The sequence below is a fragment of the Chenopodium quinoa genome, unplaced genomic scaffold, assembly GCF_001683475.1.
Source record: "Chenopodium quinoa cultivar QQ74 unplaced genomic scaffold, ASM168347v1, whole genome shotgun sequence".
NCBI lineage: Eukaryota > Viridiplantae > Streptophyta > Magnoliopsida > Caryophyllales > Amaranthaceae > Chenopodium > Chenopodium quinoa.
Window position 1 is genome coordinate 45378 of NW_018744460.1, and position 20251 is coordinate 65628.

General features: G+C 33.2%; 3 protein-coding genes across 3 annotated transcripts; 1 reads left to right on the forward strand and 2 right to left on the reverse strand.

Moving 5' to 3' along the window:
* Positions 1-2109: 2109 nt before the first annotated feature.
* On the reverse strand, positions 2110-4355 carry LOC110697030 (short-chain dehydrogenase TIC 32, chloroplastic-like). The gene is made up of 8 exons (XM_021874362.1): positions 4093-4355; positions 3762-3993; positions 3601-3680; positions 3135-3288; positions 2859-2940; positions 2692-2776; positions 2549-2595; positions 2110-2430 (listed from the first exon to the last, which is right to left on the reverse strand). Exons 1-8 carry the CDS (start codon positions 4196-4198, stop codon positions 2272-2274), a joined length of 945 nt encoding a protein of 314 aa, XP_021730054.1. The 5' UTR covers positions 4199-4355; the 3' UTR covers positions 2110-2271.
* Positions 4356-4852: 497 nt separating this feature from the next.
* On the reverse strand, positions 4853-7448 carry LOC110697032 (short-chain dehydrogenase TIC 32, chloroplastic-like). The gene is made up of 8 exons (XM_021874363.1): positions 7343-7448; positions 7008-7239; positions 6794-6873; positions 6479-6632; positions 6159-6237; positions 5952-6036; positions 5847-5893; positions 4853-5728 (listed from the first exon to the last, which is right to left on the reverse strand). The coding sequence occupies exons 1-8, from the start codon at positions 7446-7448 to the stop codon at positions 5669-5671; spliced, it is 843 nt and encodes a 280-aa protein (XP_021730055.1). The 3' UTR covers positions 4853-5668.
* A 4507-nt stretch (positions 7449-11955) lies between these two features.
* On the forward strand, positions 11956-20251 carry LOC110697034 (SKP1-like protein 21). The gene is made up of 10 exons (XM_021874364.1): positions 11956-12187; positions 13701-13968; positions 14989-15210; positions 15364-15555; positions 15640-15750; positions 16424-16499; positions 18349-18446; positions 18530-18708; positions 19550-19683; positions 19774-20251. Exons 2-10 carry the CDS (start codon positions 13933-13935, stop codon positions 19788-19790), a joined length of 1065 nt encoding a protein of 354 aa, XP_021730056.1. The 5' UTR covers positions 11956-12187; positions 13701-13932; the 3' UTR covers positions 19791-20251.

The window sequence follows — 20251 nt, forward strand, 5'->3', positions numbered from 1 at the left end:
TTTATTCTTATTTATTTTTTTTATAGAAAAATAGAGTGGACTTAATTATTATTAAGTTTCTCTTCAGTTCACTTTAAAATTATAAAAACAAAAAAAAAAAAAAAAAAAAAAACAAAAAAACAAAAAAACTAATCAACAATATAATTTTAGTTTAGCAAAAATAAGTTAAGTTCAACAAAATAAGGTGAAGTGAATAGGGCTTAAATCAATATCCGCTAAAGTTGTTAAACTTTATGAAAGGGTACCAATACAAACTCTTTCAAGATCAATATTGTAAATAATTAGTTACTTTGAGAGTAGGTAAATGTTTTGAAATATGATGATCGTTGTATTGGAAGTAGTTATGTATGAGGAAAAATTTATTTGTGAAAATAACAAGTTATTTTAATCTATAAAATAATTAAAATGTTATCAATTAACAAAGGGAAACGCTCAAATTGACAAACGTATCTAATTATTTATCTTTAAGTTGGGACTTGGGAGTACTATTTTCAGTCATCTCAAATTGAATACTTTGATTGCACCAAAAAAAAAAAAAAAAAAAAAAAAAAAAAAAAAAAAAATTTGAATACTTTGACAACTAAAATGCAGGAGACAGCAAGAATAATAAATAGACCACCATAATTATTATCTTTAATAATGTTTATTTAACTACGCAGTACTCCGGTAATTAATTCAATGATAAGTTAGCCCGACTAAACCACGAGGCATTTCAAAGGGAGGATAGCATTGTAATTGTTGGTGCATAATAAGGGACATTTAAAAATTACACATGTATGAATATATACATATTCTGAATTTAGAGTAGTATTACCGGATAATCAAATAATACCACTGAATATTTAGTGGTATCATATATGCATGTAATGGTACTATAAATGTATTTATGCCTTAATGGTACTAAATTTATAAATAGATAGTACCACTGAAGATCCAAAGGTATTATACTTCTTCCGTTCTAGTAATATTACAACAACTGGACTTTTGCACTATTCATCATGCTTGTTTGACCACAAATTATATACGTGTGGGGTTTTGTTAGATTTATCTCGTCAAATACTTTCAGAATATCAATTTTTTTTATAATTTTTATTATTATATAATTATATATATTTAACATATAAAATGTGTTTTGAGATGCGTAATTTCATCTTTGTTGCAGTATTTGTGGAACAGATGAAGTTTAAGTTTTAGTGGAACAATTAGAATGCCGTCCTCATCATGTAATGACAATCTAACCAAAAAAATAAGCGGGGTCCTCCTAGACCACCATATGTTGTTTCCTTGGTGCCAACTTCCAATTGTTCTAATTGTATGACGCGTGCTCTATCATTATTATCTTCATTTAATTTAATTTTTTTGGTTCTTATATAGATATAGGGTGACTAGCGGCTTATCGTCATAGCTAGTCATGTCCGGATAACTCTTTTGATTTGATCTTATGTAACAAATATGCAAACTAGTTATGATTTTGATAGTAAAAGTTATGTTATTTTCTTTAAATTTGTGGTGTACAAATCAATACTATTATTATAAATGCCATATGGCTATTCATTAATGATACTTCCTCCGTGTTTTTATTATTATTGCACCGTAAGGACTTATTTTTTTTGGGTGTTTAGAAAGCCACATAGGCGGGGTGAGAATCGATCCAAGGAACTCTTGGAATCGGGAGGGAAGCTCTAACCACTTAGCTATCCCTCACTCTCACCATAAAGACTATTACACTATTCACATAATGTTTATTGACCATTTTTTGTGATTTATCCGTAAGAAAAAATATAGTCATGTGATATCTAATTAGATTCGTCTTAAAATCTACATTTTAAGTATCAATTTTTTTTATAATTCTTGTAAAAGTATAATTAAAGATATTAATAGGCAAAGTAATGCATTGGCAAGCATAAAATAACTAATGGTGCAATAATAATAATAATAATAATAATAATAATAATAATAATAATAATAAAAGAACAAAGGAAGTAATATTTTTTCTTGCCGTAAAAAAAATGTACTCGTAACAAATTTAGTTGTTGACAACATTAATGAATAAAAATATATAGAGAAATATTTTTAATAAGAGTTAAAAAAAAAAATAATCAACATTAATGAGGGCAAATAAGTAAATAAATGTATACCCACAATTATTTACATATTTTATTTATCAAAGTGATGGATCGGGACAGCCTCCAAAATAATAACCATATAGGTCGAGCCACAGTTCAACTGTTTAATTAAGTTGGGTGATCCATAAGATCATAACACACATTATTATTTGATCAAATCCATGCTAAAGTCCCACAACTTCCGCGCCAAATTGATATCTTGAGATAACTTTGAAGGCTTGGCTATTTTACAGTCGCTGAAATATTCACCACTTATGCCTTCCACTTCTGGATGCACAGCCACATAACATGTTGTTGCTGCTCCCTATATTAATTTTAGATCATCATTAGGAGATCGATATGAACATAAAATAATCGCGCTTTTATTTTTGTAAGCTAAGTATGGTGATCATGATCTTGGTTTTTGGTTTAAGGTAACTTACTTGATGTACATCTTTGAAGATAAAGTTGCTAACCATACGAAAAATGCCTGTTCAGTTTAAGCATGTATTTTTAAAACCATCTTAAGTAGAATGTACACGATCGAGTTAAGCTATCCTACTTCGCATAGGAAAGAAAAACTTACCGTTTAAAAAGCTTTTGTATCGGAAAATATTTGTATATATTGCTCCAGGATGAAGAGAATTAGCAGTTATCTGAACCTTGTCATTCTGTTTATCAAATTAGAATTAAAATAACTACGAATAAATTAGAAAATTGCCAGTAATAAGGGGCCAATGGTTTAAGGACTACCTTGAAACGTCTTGCTAGCTCATTAGCATGCAAATTGTTGGCGAGTTTTGATTGGAAATATGCAAAGAAACTACCAAAATACCTGCATATTAACAATTATTAAGCCTATATACAGATGAGCCGATTGATGAAGGTTCCATCAGTATGAGTCTATGAGATATTGCAATCCTCGACAATGTCCGATAGCACGAAAACAATAACTTTTGGCAAGTGAAAGATTAGAAGGATTAAAAAAAACCAGCAAAGTAGCATTTATGTAAGAAATTGATGTATTACCCTGGTGAATTGTTTAGCCTATCAAAACAAATTCCTCCACGAATTGCGTATCGATGAGCTATAGAAGAAACAATAACAATCCTCCCCTTCTTACCACTTTCTAGTGCAGTGTTTTTCATAGTGTCCAACAAAAGATGTGTTAGAAGGAAATGACCTGCAGATTATAATATAATAAGAACTTGTTATAAACTAAGAGGGCGCCCCCATTACTCACTGTAAAAAAATGTTTTTGTTTCTCACAGTGGCAGTTTCGTAAATAAAATGTACCACTTTAGTTAAGGTGGTACATTTTATTTACGAAATGGATGATAAGATTGTACCACTTTAGTCACGGTGGTACATTTTATTTACAAAACTGCCACTGTGAGAAACAAAAACGTTTCTCATAGTGAATAACAGAGATTTAGTGTCTAAGAAACGCCCTGAATCTTTAAACTAAAGGACTGATAGCTGAAAGAACATTCACCCAAGTGATTTGTCGCGAATTGCAGTTCTATGTTGTCTTCGGAGAGAGAAATAGGGGGTGCACACACTCCTGCATTGTTTCTAAGAAATAACCGAAAAATCAATAATGTATTCAACAAAACTTAAGGAGTAGTGTATGTTTCATGACACCAAAGTTCTTACATTATGATGTTTAAGGGATTATTAGAGGACTTGTAATCTGATGCGAATTTTCTTACAGATGCCATTGAGCTCAAATCCAACTCCATTATATCAATTTTAGCATTCGGAACTTCATTAAGTATTTTAGCCCTGATTTCTTTTCCATTAGCAACATTCCTAATTGCCATGATAACATGAACACCACGTAAGGCAAGAACACGCGATGTTTCAGCACCCAAGCCACTTGATGCTCCTACATACGTACAAGACACATAGTTAAATCGATTAGTTCGTATCAAACACACGAGTAAACTAATAATTTGCCTGTCAAAACATGAATTGAAAAATGGACCTGTGACAATGGCAGTAAGGCCGGAACCATCGATTCCATGTGTAACTTCTTCAGCTGTTGAAGACCCGGAGAATCTAGATGAATTCTTTCTTCCAAAAAACCTCATTTTGATTATTATTATGCCTTCGGTTATTATTGATATTATTAATTAAATAGGCTATGTTACTCTGCTTGTTTCAGCTTATATTTGCTTGTACTGAGCTCATCAATAACTTGTTTCTAATGTACCAACTTCCAACTGTATCGATCATTGTCATTTGTTTCTAAGGCTCATCAATAAAGTACTACCTCCATTCCCGAAAGTTCGAGTCGCTTCCTGTAGATTCAGAACCCAAGGCAAGGGAAATGGAAAGGGTTGCTAGTGGGTTTGTGTCATAAAAAGCATGATAGTGATAGCTTGATTAGTTTATTAATTCACCACCCACCCACGTTCTTCCAAACTAATTCACCACCCGCCCACCCAATTATTACGGTTACGAAGTACTAACGACCTACACAAAATTGATAAATCGGGATAATTTTTTGGAGAACCAGTTGAATAGCGTAGATCTGAAGGAGTATCTTCAACAGGATTGAATTGTGATTCGGAATCCCAGGCTATAGCTCTTTGAAACTCTGTATCAAGCCAAACATCTTCACCAAAGGCTTCAATCATATGTTTAGATCTAACAGAGGAATACATCGAATTTGGGTTTGAAATAACAGGAAAAAATTAATATGTTTTAATTTAGAGTGTATAAAAGAAAAGGGCAAGCTTTAATTTAAGCTAACGAAATCCATAAAAGTGGAAAAGCAAGGGTTTATTTTGTTAAAGAAGAAGATGCAGGTTGATGTCAGACAAGAAATAAAGAGGGAGGAAAGAGAATAGTATATGGAGTAATTAGGGATGGGTTATGTGAGTAATTGAGAGCTACTAAAATTAAGGAGGATGAGGAAATGACTTAGTGGGGGTGGGGACATATGGTAGGAGTAATGAGGGTAATATTTTTTATTTATTTTTATTTTTTTGAATTATAGATAATATACAATTTTTTGAGGGGAATAGAGAAAATACAATTAATGCTTTTTTTGTTATTATTTTTTTTTTTTGAGGAAAAATACAATTAATACTTTTTTTTTTAATAAATACTTGCTTAACTTACATTTTGCATGCACTTTCTTTTCTTTGATGAGTACATTTTGCACTTTCACTTGTGAGTTGTGACACATTTGTAAAAACAAAAGGAAAATACCACGTTTTTTCATTAGTAAAGAATGATTTTTTCACAATTGAATACAATATACTAAGTGATTTGGGCTTGCCCTTATTACAAACCAGTTGTTTCTTGCTGATCAAATACGGAGTACAACCTAAGTTCTTTGGCCTTATCTTTCTCAATCAAAGCCTTAATCCCATGAGTGCACCCAAAAAAAAAAAAAAAAACTTGGACAACCTAAATCGTCCAAACACAGTTTAAGTTGGATGATCCGTAACACATTATTTGATCAAATCCATGCTGAAGTCCCACAACTGCTGCGCCAAAGTGACATCTTGTGATAGCTTTGAAGGCTTGGCTAGTTTACAGTCCGAGAAATACTAACCACTTACGCCTTCTATTTCTGGATTCAAAGCCACATAACATGTTGTTGCTGCTCCCTATAATGAGTTAAGATCATCATGCATCAATATATATATGAATATAATTGAATCACATACAATTTTTTTTGTAATTGTGGTGACCGGCGAATTTAATCTGTGGTTTAAGGTAACTTACTTGATGTACATCTTTGAAGAAATATTTGCAAAGCCTACGAAAAATACCTGTTCAAAAAGTTAATTAAGCTACTTATCATACTTCCAAAAGAAAAGCAAGACATACCATCAAAAAAGCTGTTATAGCGGAAAATATTTGTATATATTATTCCAGGATGAAGAGAATTAGCAGTTATCTGAACCCAGTCATTCTGAATAATGAATTAGAAATTAGTGTCTGAATAATTACAGATACATCATATCTGAAAACAAACTGCAGGTAAGAAGGGATGAATGCGTGATTCATATATGATTATTGTCATGGAAGGACTACCTTGAAACGTCTAGCTAGCTCATTAGCATGCAAATTGTTGGCGAGCTTTGATTGGCAATATGCTAAAGGGCCGAAATACCTGCACATAAAAAAATTGTTAAGCAAGCCTGCACAGATGAACCGGAGATTCCATCATTAAGAGCTATTGCAATAGATATCCTTGATGATTAATGTCCAATAACACGAAACAATTACATTTGACAAATGAAAGAGTATGTTTGTTTGTCCTCAAATTTCTCATATTCATAGGCTTAGAACCAGAAAACAAGCATTATTACATGCACCTTACAAAATCCATAAGAAATTAATGTATATATTACCCTTTTGAATCGTTGAGTGTATCAAAATGAATTCCTACACGAGTTGGGTAATCATGAGCTTTGGATGAAACATTAACAATCCTCCCCTCTTTACCACTTTCCAGTGCAGTGTTTTTCATAGTGTCCAACAGCAAATGTACCAGAAGAAAATGACCTGCAGATGGTTAATTATGTTTAGAATCATGGGAATCGAGGAGTATAATGATGTATATACTGCAGATGGTTAATTATCTGAGAAATGTCTGTTTTGTATAATCTACGAGTAAGAAATACCATTAATCTTTTGTGTTAAAACTGACTAACAGCAAGACTCACCCAAGTGATTTGTTGCGAATTGTAGTTCTATGTTGTCTTCAGAGAGAGTAAAAGGGGTGCCAAAAATTCCTGCATTGTTTCTAAGAATAACCAGAAAATCAATAGATTGCTGCAGTAGTCTCTTTAACAAACTTTAAGCGTGCACATAGCAATGACAAGGCAAAAGAAAAGAGAACTGTACTAAACAAGGAAACATATGCCAAAGTTCTTACAAAAAATAATGTTGAGGGGGTAATTAGAGGACTTATAATCTGATGCGAATTTTCTAACAGATGCCATTGAACTCAAATCTAACTCCATTATATCATTTTTAGCACTTGGAACTTCATCAAGTATTTTAGCCCTAATATCTCTTCCACTAGCAATATTCCTAATAGCCATCATAACATGAACACCACGTAAAGCAAGAACACGCGTTGTTTCAACACCCAGCCCACTTGATGCCCCTGCAAGACATAGTTAATTAAATTGATCGGCTGAGTTAAATTATTGTGTCAAACACAGGTAAGGTAACAGTTTGCCTGTCAAAACATATGTTGTAGAATGAACCTGTGACAATGGCAGTAAGGCCGGTACCATCAATTCCATGAGTAACTTCCTCTGCTGTTGAGGATCCAGAAAATCTAGATGATTTTTTTCTTCCAAAAAACCACATTTTGATTATCTCTTGATTATAATTGTAGTAACCTGAATAGAGTTCAACTCTTCCAACTATATATAATGGTGGTACTATTGTTCATACATTTTTTTTTTTTTACTATAACTAAGTCATTTATATCAAAGCACTTTTGAATAAACAATCAGATAAGATCACCCCTCCCAATAATTCATTACCTCTTGTCAGCTCTAACAGGTCAGCAGTAGCCATTTCAAGCTTCTTTATTACGGAATTTTATTACACAAAAGTAATATCACACAAATTGTATGTAAACCAATAAAAAATTAATATAATTGATCACCACTCACCAGAGTATAACTATATCAAATCCATGCTGAAATCTTGCAATATCCAATCCACACCGGAGTGACATCTCGAGCTTGCTCGTGGAGCATCTTTGAGGTCAAGTTTGCTTAGCATATGAAAAATACCTGTCCATATTTAAACAAATTTCTACTCAAAGCAATGAAAATAAACCAACAAACCAGAATTAAAGGCACCTTTAACTCATTAATTTTTCCAAGGGATCATGAAGACATTAACATGTTACTTGATGGATAATTGAGTCTATCAAAATGGATTTTTTAAGCTTTTAAATCGATGACATACTAAAGAAACATTAACAATCCTTCCCTCTTTAGTTACCACCTCATTATTAGTGGCAAGATCTTCAACATACTTATGAAAATGTTTGCATTGCCAAAGAAATTGTAATACATGATCACACATGAAGTCACTAATTGATGCTTTCCAAATGGACCGTAAAGGTTGAATGGATTTAAGTATTGCATTGCATAATTGGAAGCCAAGATAAAATCATATATTACAAGTAATCTTTGATAAAAGATATTGTGTAAAGCTAGAAAGAAGAATATACAATAACAGGAGATTCCATAAAAAATAAGCACGAATTGCACGATCAATGATTTTATCTGATGCAGTTATTCTCGGCAGAATTGTAGCAATGATATATTTGTTGAAGATTCTAGTAGTTGCAAGCACAGAGTAATTATAATAAACATGGAAAACATTTAAACATATGTAATCTTCTTACATTAGAGGATTCAGGGGATGATTAGAGTAATTGTCTGATGCAAAATTTCTGACTGACACCATTGGGCTCAAATTTAACTCCATAACATGAAGACCAAATGATGCAGAACTTGCGTCGTTTCAGCAATTAAGGCCGCAGTTTGCTCCTGCAACTTAATAGTTATCATAAGAGAAACCCCATACTATAACACCATTACTCCAATTTTGTGAACTTATCCACAATAGTTTCAATTCTTGCAGCATCCATGTGCTTTACCTAAAAAATGTTTCTGAATTTAATGCATTATTCAAAACAGAAAAGAAAATAAAGTAGAATCGAACATATTTTTATAGTAAATTATGTGAATACAAAGTATATTAGAAAATCGATTTATACATATGTATAAAAATATACATTAGCACAAGCAAAGTTAAAATATATACATGTGAAATTGAAGAAAAAACCTGTGACAATGGTAATGAGGCCAGTACTGTCAATGCCATGGACAACAAACAACATATCCTAAAGTCTTTTTCCGTCTTGAGCGTTAACAGGAATGCTGAGACTGTCTGACTGGTGGCAATTAAGTCTTGGGCACCCTCCAACCTTCCTCACATGGCGGTCAACTTGCTAGCCCTGTATGATAAAAGGAGAACAATTCAATACATGGAATACGGAAAAGCCACAATAAAATGTATCACACAAACCAAGATCTTAGACAGACGGTATAATCCTACCATTGCAATCATATGTAAAACTGTAAATTCATCTACATCGAAAATTATGATCTATATCATTCCTAACAACCATCTGAACTTCAAATGGTCACCAAAGGCATGTACATTACTAGTTGAACATGCTTAAAACCGACGCGATGTAACTAATAATCAGAAAATCTCATTTACAGTAACAGTTGAGTGATACTAGCTAAAAGGAAGTCATAGTATTTGTTTTAGATTTAGTAGCGGCAACTATTAATCAATAATATTTCTCCACAACTACATTGCCCTTTAGAGTTAGGAATAATGTAAACATTTTCTGACCTGAGCTTGCTATCAATAAAATCCATGTTTCCTTATAACATGCATTAGAGATATAGGATCGATAAGGATCCTTACTCCCTTATACTCAACCATCTACTCAACTGCCCATTTGCCATTCTCATCAGCATAGCTAAGGGCATAGGACTAACCATTGCACCCACGAACCTTGATACGAGGCGAAGGATTGATCGTTGTCTCTGTCTGAGGGGCTACCTGACATGGTCTGCAGGCTTGCAGCAGTGCCAGTAAAGCCCAGTGCTTACCGCCGGGTACTTAGCCCTGCCTTCGGTGCAGCTTTTGCCAGAAGAAATGCTGCTGATATCATGTTACGACTTATTTTATCTAGGTTTCTCAAGTTTCCTTTCAAAATAACAATTAAACAAATTCCATGGTTTTAGCATAAAATGAAATGTCAGAGTCCAGACCCATGTCAAGTGTCGAGGATCCAATGAGGTAAATGAAGAGTCCCGGTAACATAAATCATGAATGAATTATATATGCTACCCCGTATTCATTAGTCACTACGTACATTTTTTACAATTACTTTAAATTCCCAAATTAGTATAATTGAGGAATTGGTATCCATTTGCATTCTAATTAACACATTGCATTCTAATACAACACAAATTCAGTTGTAGAAACCTGCATTATAAAATCTAGCACCCCATAAACTATCAAAATTATATAAGTTATAAAACTTAATGCTTTGATCTTTCCGCAGCAAATATCTTATGGCCCTTGGTAAGCGCGGGAATGTGAATAAATTACTCCGTATTCATCACCACATGGTATTGAATTGAACATGTACATTCTTCGCAAAATTTGACATAAATTCATTAACATTCCCATAATTTATGACCGTTTTACAAAAGGGGCCGTGATAATAAAGTTCTTCGTATTACTTACCAATTTTCTTAAAAGGTGACAAATTCATGTGAGTTAACAATCATCTTGGCAGAACATCACATAACTTGAGTACGTGAACAAGGAACTTATATCAGCAATAAATTATCGAGAAACCCAGTTTAAAATTTTGGAGAATTAGAAAGAATTGGCAATTGATCCCTCAAATTAAGAAAAGGGTTAGTATTAATTGAAGAAAATACTAAAAACTGAGAGATTAATTGAGAGTTAGAGAGAGGAAGAACGGGCTGAGTAGGATTGACCTTTGAATGGCAGATATCGTTAAAAGTGAGGGAGATGGCGTTGGTTCGGCTGTCAGTCAGCATAAACAGACAGAAGATACGAATTGGCAAAATTATCCTCAACGCCCTGATTTATAACACCCTGAATTATAATGTGAGTGTAACCAACATTCCGAACTTTGACTAGTAGTTAATACATCACCAACGTTGAGATAATCTCATCTCTTGTGAAATAAATTCACTTGTCTTAATTTGAGCAAAACTAGACCACAGATGAGCATTAATCTCATCTCTTGGAAAACTCTTTGTATTTTCTTTTTTTCCTCACTTATCTTATTTTTTTTTTTCTCATCTATCAAGATTTACTTCTAGTTACTCGACATACAAGATGTAAGAATACTCCAAAACTTAACAAAGAAACTTCTCAAAGAGGTCCTAACACTTGGGCTAACAATGTTACATATTTTTCTCTCAAATTAAATGGGCTTCTTCATATAAGAAGGATCATAGCACAACAATTGTAATAGTTATATACTTAATTACTTATACATGAAAGAAACTTAATTATGGTCATTCTACTCACAAAGACATGTTAAAGTACTCCACAAAAAAAAAAAAAAAAAAAAAAAAAAAAAAATACATATATATATATATATATATATATATATATATATATATATATATATAAAAGCTATTTTCTAAACAAGGCTCCAAAAAAAAAAAAATGGCTTCTCACACAGAAAGAGATTCATAACACAACAAATTTGTAATAACTGTAAAAGAAAGCTTTATGCTATGTTGTATGGTAATACTTTTAAGAGTATTAACTATGGATAATTATTAGCCATATAAACTAACAACCTAACTCAAACTTGGCTCATTAAGAGTATTAAAGTGGTTGAATTAAGGTTGTTTAGACTTGAATTAAAGCGCCACGTGTTTAAATAGTATATAGAAATGATAATTTTTTCCTTAACAACAATTGATAAAATTCAAATGAATGAAATAATAAAAGTACAAAGTAAGTGTCTCCAAATTACATTTTGTGTTTTGTATACATAGCATTATTACATACGAAGTACCATATCTTGCATTTCGGGTAAATATAATATTTTCAACAAAAACATACAGATATATATAAATTGGATTACTTCAGATTTTGTCAAATCGTTTCGAACCGGTTTACTTTGGATTATGTCAAATCATTTCAAATAGGGTTACTTAGATTATGTCAAATTGTTTCGAATCGGATCAATTTCTGACACTTAAGGACGAGGTTGCACAAGATAGAACACGCGAGTAAGACATACAGTAGAAACAAACCCAGTTGTTCATCCTCTGAAATTCTCCCCAAATTTGGTACCCTTCATTTCTTCTTCGATCTCTTTCTCTCTCCTCCCCACACTCTCTCTTTGCCACCAACTCCACTCCATCTTCGCCGCCGTCAATTCCTCCATTTCTTCGCCGCCGGCGTATGCTTCTCGCCGGACTTCATCTCCCATTTCTCATTTCAAGGTCATTTCTACTATTTTCCTTCTTCTAATTACTCGCAATTTGATTGATTATTCAACATAGTTTGCTTTAATTTACTAATTAAATTGGTTAAATTGTATCTAGTTTATCGCTTTTCTTGATTAATTTGCAAATTTACGCCAATTTGAGCTTTTTATTGTTTTTTTAATCAATTTAAAGGTGCCATTTTGAAGTGTTTGGTTGTTCAATTGATAAAATGGACTTGTATTGAATATGTTGGTGTTACTGTTGAGACTATTTTTAATTGAATTGAGCTCTTTATTCTCGATTTTTAGTGTTTTTGTTTGCCGGTGTTTATTTGTAAATGTTATTAATTTAGAGTTCTATAGTGTTGGGATTTTGATTCATTTAGTTGATTGAGAAGTATGGTAGTTGAATTAGCATCGTCGATTGTTCGGTTGATGAAAATGGTAATGGGTTTAGCATATTGATCTTACTCTTGAGACTGTTGCTATCCGTTGCTTTAAGTGAAATGGACTTTTGGGTGTGATTTTGACTTGATTAAAGAATTATTTAAGCCATTATATGAAAAGAACATATTTTCATGGGTTATGCCTCTGTTTGCTGAAAACTTGAAACTTGCCGAAAACTTTAAACTAGAAGGTGAAGTCACATACCGAAATGAAGATTTGTAGGATGCAAGCAGCATTGTGTGTCTAAGCGAAGGAGCTTTTGAAACATACTTTGTTTTAAAAATTTGATTAGATTAAAGCATTGTCTTATCAAAAATCGATCGGAAATTTTTGTTTGTGGATGTGGAACTTAGCTTCCCGAGATGGTAAATCTAGTGGCTTGTGCGTACTGGAAGATAGGGCAATATGGAACCTTTTTTAGATTGTTCAATCTGCTGTAATCAGAAATAGTTCTTAATTACATGCTGACAGGGCCAGATGAAACCTTCTTTTGAGATTGTCTGGTTTGTTGTAATTTGAAGTTGAACTTAAATATTCACCTACTGTATAATCAAATGCATGTTGCTATTAGGTGACAGTAAAGAAAAGGATTAATTTTTATTGGTATTATATTTTGGCAATTTTAAGCACTTTAAAGATGTAAATATAGGTTTATTTTGGGCGGAAATAGTTGACCAAATGTGGCTGAAAATATGGCTGTTGTGCTTGATATGGCCATGAAAGAATTAAGTGGTGTACATAATATTCATTACTACACCAAAAAATATCAGTTTTTCTGAAAAATTTGTTGATTAATAAAAATATCTTAGTATACTTCTAATCTAGTTTTCAAAACAAGGTAAGGAGCTCTGAATGAGGATAGCTTTGTCACTTATTACTAGCTGAAGGTACCAACTTGTAAAATAAACTGGGTAATAAGCCGTAAACTACAGGTAGAGAACTTCAGAAGTTATCTGAAAATAATATGTATAGAACATATCCAATACATGTGTTTCTTTTGTTTTTCTATTGAATGACCTATGCTCATGGATTCACCAGCATACAAAACCTTGATATTGATGTCCTGCTTGTCTCATTTGCAGGAGTACTGTGTCAGGTGTCATGGTCACATCCTTTCCATGTTCAAGGCTGGGTGACATAGTGGGTGAAAGTTGTGAACAAGGAATTAAGACTTTTATAACCATAATAAAGTTCGTTGTGTGAAAGGGAATAAAGACAAATATATTTCAAATTGGTGGTTGCTTTTCTAAATTTCTTCTCACAAGAAATTAGAGACTGTTTTCATCATCAAGCTACACATAAGGGTATAGTCTAATGCCAGAAGGAGCAATGGCAGTGGTCAAATCAGAGGTATGTTCAATAACTTGTCTGTGGGCCATCCAACCTTTTTGGAGGCCGTGTGCAAATAAGGAGAATAAAATCCATTCAAATTACCAATTAAAAGAAATAGAAATTCTAAACTCATCCTTGCTCTGCAAAAATAAGCTTTTATACTCCCAGCTTATTTTTATAATTTTTAACAAAACAAAGCCCTTGTTTTATCCCCACCCAAAGAACAAATTATATTAATGTTGTAATCACCAAAAATGAAATATAAAGGCATTGGTTATGGACTATGTCTAAAAATGAAATGCATAAGGAATTTTATTAATGTTTGTGGAATAGGGATAATAGGCATTAGTTGCTTTTTCAAAAAAAATGGGAAAAATAAGGTAATCAATGGGAATTGAACTGCAGACCTTTTTTATGCACTTCGTATCTTAAAGCACTAAACCATTGTGCCACATTTAGTATATATATCTATTAATTGCGGTGTATATATTATTTATACTAGTATTTGCACAGGTATAATGGCAAGATTTATTAATGTTGACTTATGTAATTTTTTTAAAAATTTATTTAATGTATATCCTTAAAATTCTTGTATGTTACATTAATATTTTTCATGTCAAAATAATTTTAAAATTTTTTGATAGAATTTTTTAAAAAATAAAAAATAAAATAGCATTTTGGAGGGAATTTTTTTCATATAATTGTGCCAAGTGTCCAATTTGGTGATTATTTTAGTATATAGTATAGGTTTTTCTACTAATTGAGGCCCCAATCAAATTTGGGCCCTTTGTGCTGCACTGGCTAAGGGCCAGCCTTGTTAATATCATCATTTGCTTGCCAAAAGATGGGCTATTTTATAGTATAACTTGTCCTTTACTCTTAAGGTCTTTTTCTAAATTGGTTTGTGATTTTATCAATATAGTTGATGATTTTAAAACAACTTTTATTAAAACATATATTGTGACACACTTTGGTGCTGTCTTGAGTGGATATTTCTTTACTCATCCCTAGGATCTGATTTGTGATTTCTTCATGCAGATGAAGTCTTATGTTTGGCTACAGACTGCTGATGGGTCAATTCAGCAAGTTGAGGAAGAAGTTGCTATGTTTTGCCCCGTCATATGCCGCGAAATACTTCAAAAAGGCATGGGGTCCTCTAAATTAAATGCTATTGTACTTCCAGAACGGGTTAATCCAGCAACCCTGGGTTTAATTCTGGATTATTGTCGATTTCATCAAGTGCCTGGCCACTCTATTAAGGTGTTTTATTGTGGAAGAATATTGTGCTTAAGTTGCTAAGTAAATTTCATTTTGTTTGTTTTATTAAATTTTAATGATTAGGCATGAAGAACATCTTATGTCTTGTACTAGAGGCTATATGACTCATTTTCTTCCCTTCTTTGTTTATCTTAGGAGCGGAAGGCATTTGATGATAGGTTCATCAGATTAGATACCAAAAAATTATGCGAGTTAACATCTGCTGCTGATAGCCTTCAATTAAAACCTTTGGTTGATCTTACAAGCCGCACACTTGCTCGAATAATTGAAGGGAAGACTCCAGAGGAGATACGTGAGATATTCAATTTACCTGATGATCTTACAGAGGTTAATTTTTGTTGGTAGCAAGACAAATATGTATACATCATGTGGCTCACTTCGTGTTGACATAAAGTTGATTGTGTATCACAGGAAGAGAAGTTGGAGCCTTTAAAAAATGTGACTGATGATCCCCGCATTCGACTGCTGAATCGATTATATGCTAGAAAGAGGAAGGAATTGAAAGAAAGAGAACAGAAGAAGGTGCTTGCTACTGTAGTGTCCGTGTCTTTATTTTTCTACTCTATTTATGATTTTTGAAGTACTAGCTATGGTTAAGGAAGCTGGATTTAGGAACCATGATATTAAAATTTTGATTTAAGGGGTGTAATGCACCTGTGGTCTCTCACTTGCTCCTGCCTATATGGGGTACACAATTTCATCGGGATTAGACTGGGGTTTCAGATGTACTGCAATCTAATATTATAATACCATCAGTTCATCATCCCTAATTCGTTACACCGCTTTTTGATAAACCATTTGAAATGTAGAGACTATGTATCTAATTTTGTGTAAGATAATACTTCGTAGTGTTTGCACTTATTTACAGCTTACTTATTTACAGCTTCCTCAGCATTATTGAGGTTGATTCATGTTTATCATGCCTGGTGGGACAATTCTATTTCACTAGGCTCTAGGGCATACTGGTAATTGTTACATATGAATGGCAATATGGATGCTCATCAGTACCAAAGTTTGGCTGCATGGGTCACCACTTTTAATTAATGATCAGAATCTTGTTTTATAAAGCTGTTTGCATTATGACGTGTGAATTGAAAAAGTGTGTAAAAGTGTGTGTATCTTAATGTTTAATAATAATATCAGTTTCAACATGCTGAGCATTAATATCTTTTGTGTGTTTTGTCACGTATTTCAGATTGAAGTTGAAGAAGAGCATGTTGATAAACGCTCTGTTGATGATCTTTTGTCGTTCATAAATGGTGGAGAGAACGGTAAAATTGAAACTTATGTTTATTTATAGTATAACGCATACTTATTAATTGGTGTGCAGAAGCCTTTAAGGAAACTGAGTGCACAATTTGTGATCTACCTTAAACTATTTGGTGCTGTCATGTGTTAGAGGCATCCTCTGAGAATTTTGAGCTGCAATTAAATTTGTTGCCTCTCTTTGTTGGTTCTTACTTTCTTTAAATTTGTTTATAACTGGGTGGTAATAGTGACTTGATGTGGGAGTTTGGTGAGCTTCTTTGGTAACTGTAAGTCTTGCTCAATTTCTTTTGCCGGGGGATGAGGGTTGCAGATTAATTGGGTAACTGAGAGAGCCTTGTTCATCTTGAACGGACAAGCAAGAGTCTATCCAACCCTTCTAGGTGATTTTTATGTGTAAAAGAGGTTTGACTTGAACATATTCTTTTTGTTTGAGTATGTGTACAATAAAATTTGGCTGTTTTCTCATCACCTCATTTGATAAACTTTGTCAGTTTAGTACTATGAAAATGTATTTCTACTGTTATGAAATAGAAGATATGCAGTAATGTTATATAGTAATAAAATATTCAGTCATTATATACAGTAAAACCATACCATATATACACTATTAAATCAGTAATAATCAGTTTAAATCAGCAGAAATCAGTTGCTACCATTAAAAAAAATAATAAAAAAAATTATTAGTAACAATAAGCTTTAATCAAGAAAAGTAATTTTAGTTCAGTAAAGATCTGTTGAAATGAAACAGAGCCTTATATTTTTTATGACACTTACTAATGCATGAAACTTTTTCATTATTAGTGGGAAGATTTAGTATCTTTGTGGATCAAGGAGCAACTTTTTGGATTTTATAGTGTGTTTGGGTAGAGAAAGGGGAGGAAAAAGAGGGGAGGGAGAGGGAGGGGGAGGGGGAGGGGGAGGGGGAGGGGAGGGGAGAATGATGAGTTTTCCTTCCAAATCTCTTTATTGTTGGAGAAATCAATTTCTTACAATTTAATCCTTCCATTTCTCTCCCCTCCAAATACCTTCCTTTCTCATTTGTTATTCAAATGAAAGATAATTCATCCCTCCATTTCCCTTCCCTTCTTTTCCCTCCATTTCTTTCAATCCTAACAAAGTGTTAACTTCTCAAATGCCCAAAGGCTTCTTCTTTCTAGGGTTGTTTTTTTCTCTTATGGGAGATACTCAATTCAAAACTGTAATATTGCATGTGATTTGGCCTTTGCTTGAAAGCTGATCAAGACTTAAATTATGAAGTTTTATCATTGGTCAAAGCACTGCAAATCTTGTTTCCCAAAATTGGTAGGAGTGCATTTATTCTTTTAATTTACCCTTGCTTGCTTATTTTTGAGTTGTGGTGTTGGAGTTTTGCACCTAGCGGGGTGGAGATGGGGATGAAAACTTTAGGTGGGGATGGGGTCCTTACGTTGTAACCTTCTCAAGATAGATTTCCCTTCTCCATGATAAGTAGATTATATTTTTCTTTTTTCACCTCTCTAACTGGCGATATTGTAAAATATAATAGAGCTTTTCACTTGCTGGATGAAATCTGAAGTTGAGCCTCCTTTGCTATCTTCTTCCCTCCACCCCTCCTTTAGTATATCCTAAGAGTAAAGAAAATGTCTATTTAAAAGTTAATATTGTCATAATTACTATGCCACATTGTTGGTTTAATTTTTTAGATTATATTGGTTATGATTCTTTTGAAGCTCCTCCATTAAGATGTACCTGCAGTTTGATAAATTCTGGAATTTAGAAAGCGTGTTATGTTTTGGGTTTTGTATTAATGTCTTCTGAGCTCACCTTGATTTAACTTTAGTCCACAATCTTTATCTGGGTTTTGCCACGCAGATTCAAAAGGAGCTAAAACTAATAAAAGCAAAAAGAAAAATCGTCGGAAGAAAACACACTCTAAAGTGTCCTCAAACAGTGAAAATGGAGACCACAAGGTTACTGACCTTTCTTTTCTTCTACTCATTTCTATCTGTCCTACACTCCTACCAACGTATACTTGTTTGCTTGTGATAATCAGGTGGCTAATGGTATATCCCATATTTATGAAAATGGCAAAGCTAATGATGGAATGGTGTTGGATTCGGGTCCTAGTTCAGAATCGTTGGACCCTTTGAGCTCTTTTTCACCTAAGCTTGACTTTGATGAGGCTGATATTGATGATGAGCTGGATCCAGCAATGAAGGAAGAACTTGACAGGTTTGTGGGAATTTTTGGCATGCATCCATGATCAACTTTTTTGCTCAAATGCTACACTCATTGTGCTATACAAAATTATAGAATATGATTCTATTGACCTAAGTAAACAGAAGTTTTTGGGTAAAACTAAAATCCTTTTTTTTTAGTTTTGTTTAAGGGGTTTTGCTGGGAATATCCTATTACCTGGGAAATTATCCAGCATTATTCAACCACAAATAAATTCTTCCATCAACATTTTATTACATGCACATTCTTCCATCAACTTTTGGATTAATTCTACCTTTGATTCAAATGGTGAAACAAGATGATAGGATTCCCTTATTGGCCTCAAGGAACGTCCAGCCATCAAAATTTATATGATTTCTTATAAAAATTGTATAAGTAGTATGATTTTCTTAACCCTAGAAAGAACTATAACATTTTAAAACATGTTAGAAAGAAATATGTTTGCGATGATATTTATTTCTTCGAAGAATAAACAACAAACATGAACATTATGACATAAAACTTTACAAGTTACAACTGAAGTTCTGGGGATAAGTTGGGTCCTGTTTTCTTCAAATTACATTTTACTTATTTTAAGATAAGTTTTCTTGATAAGCCCAGATAAATTAGCAGCAGTCGAGTACGATCAGATAGATTAGGACCCTGAACTCGAAAAGGAAATTGAGCTGCTGGGGCATCCCACTGTCATTTCAAATTTAAGATGTGCAGATGTGCATTGCTCCAGCAGAATAATCTGCATCAAATGCTACTCAAACATTTGTTTCATGTAGAAGTATTCATTCATGATAGTTTACTTATCAAACACAACGACTTGATGTGTACACTTTTACTATAGGGAGGTAGAGGACTTTGCTCGGAGATTGAATTCAGATTGGCCTGAAAGAATGCAAGAGATTCTTTCTTTGGGCCAAGGAAAACGACTTACCCCCATATCTGCAAGTGGCAATGGCTCTACACAAAGATATACAGGTTAGTCTAGTAGTGTTTTGGAGGGATATGATTGTGTCTTGACGTGTCCTTTCTGGGCTTCTGGCTGAAACAGTTCATTTATGTAACCAGGTTTACAACAAAGATAATAATGACATGAGAGAGGATGAGCTCCTCTGTGTGGGTTAGCTGTTCGTCCTAAGCGTGTGCATATATTTATATCTTGCACACTGTATTTGCCATGCTTAAGCGATGGAAAATGGGCGGTTAGGCTATTAGTTGCAAAAATTTGTATATTGTTGGGGTTGGGAAATAACTTGGTTCTGAACATTTGTATACCTTCAGTTACACCATAGGCTCATAGATTTGTTCTTTGCACATTTTTCCCCTGGATTTTAAGTGTCCCTTCTATTTATTTTTTATTTTTTTTATACAAGTTTCTTGTTGAATGCAGTGCTTTCTGTATCCGTTTGAACTAGCAAATGTTTTTAACACATACCAGAAAAGTTTCTTGTTAAATGCAATGCTTTCTGTATCAGTTTGAACTAGCAAATGTTTTAACACATACCAGAAAATCGACTGTAAATCTATCTTTCCATTTTTAGATTTT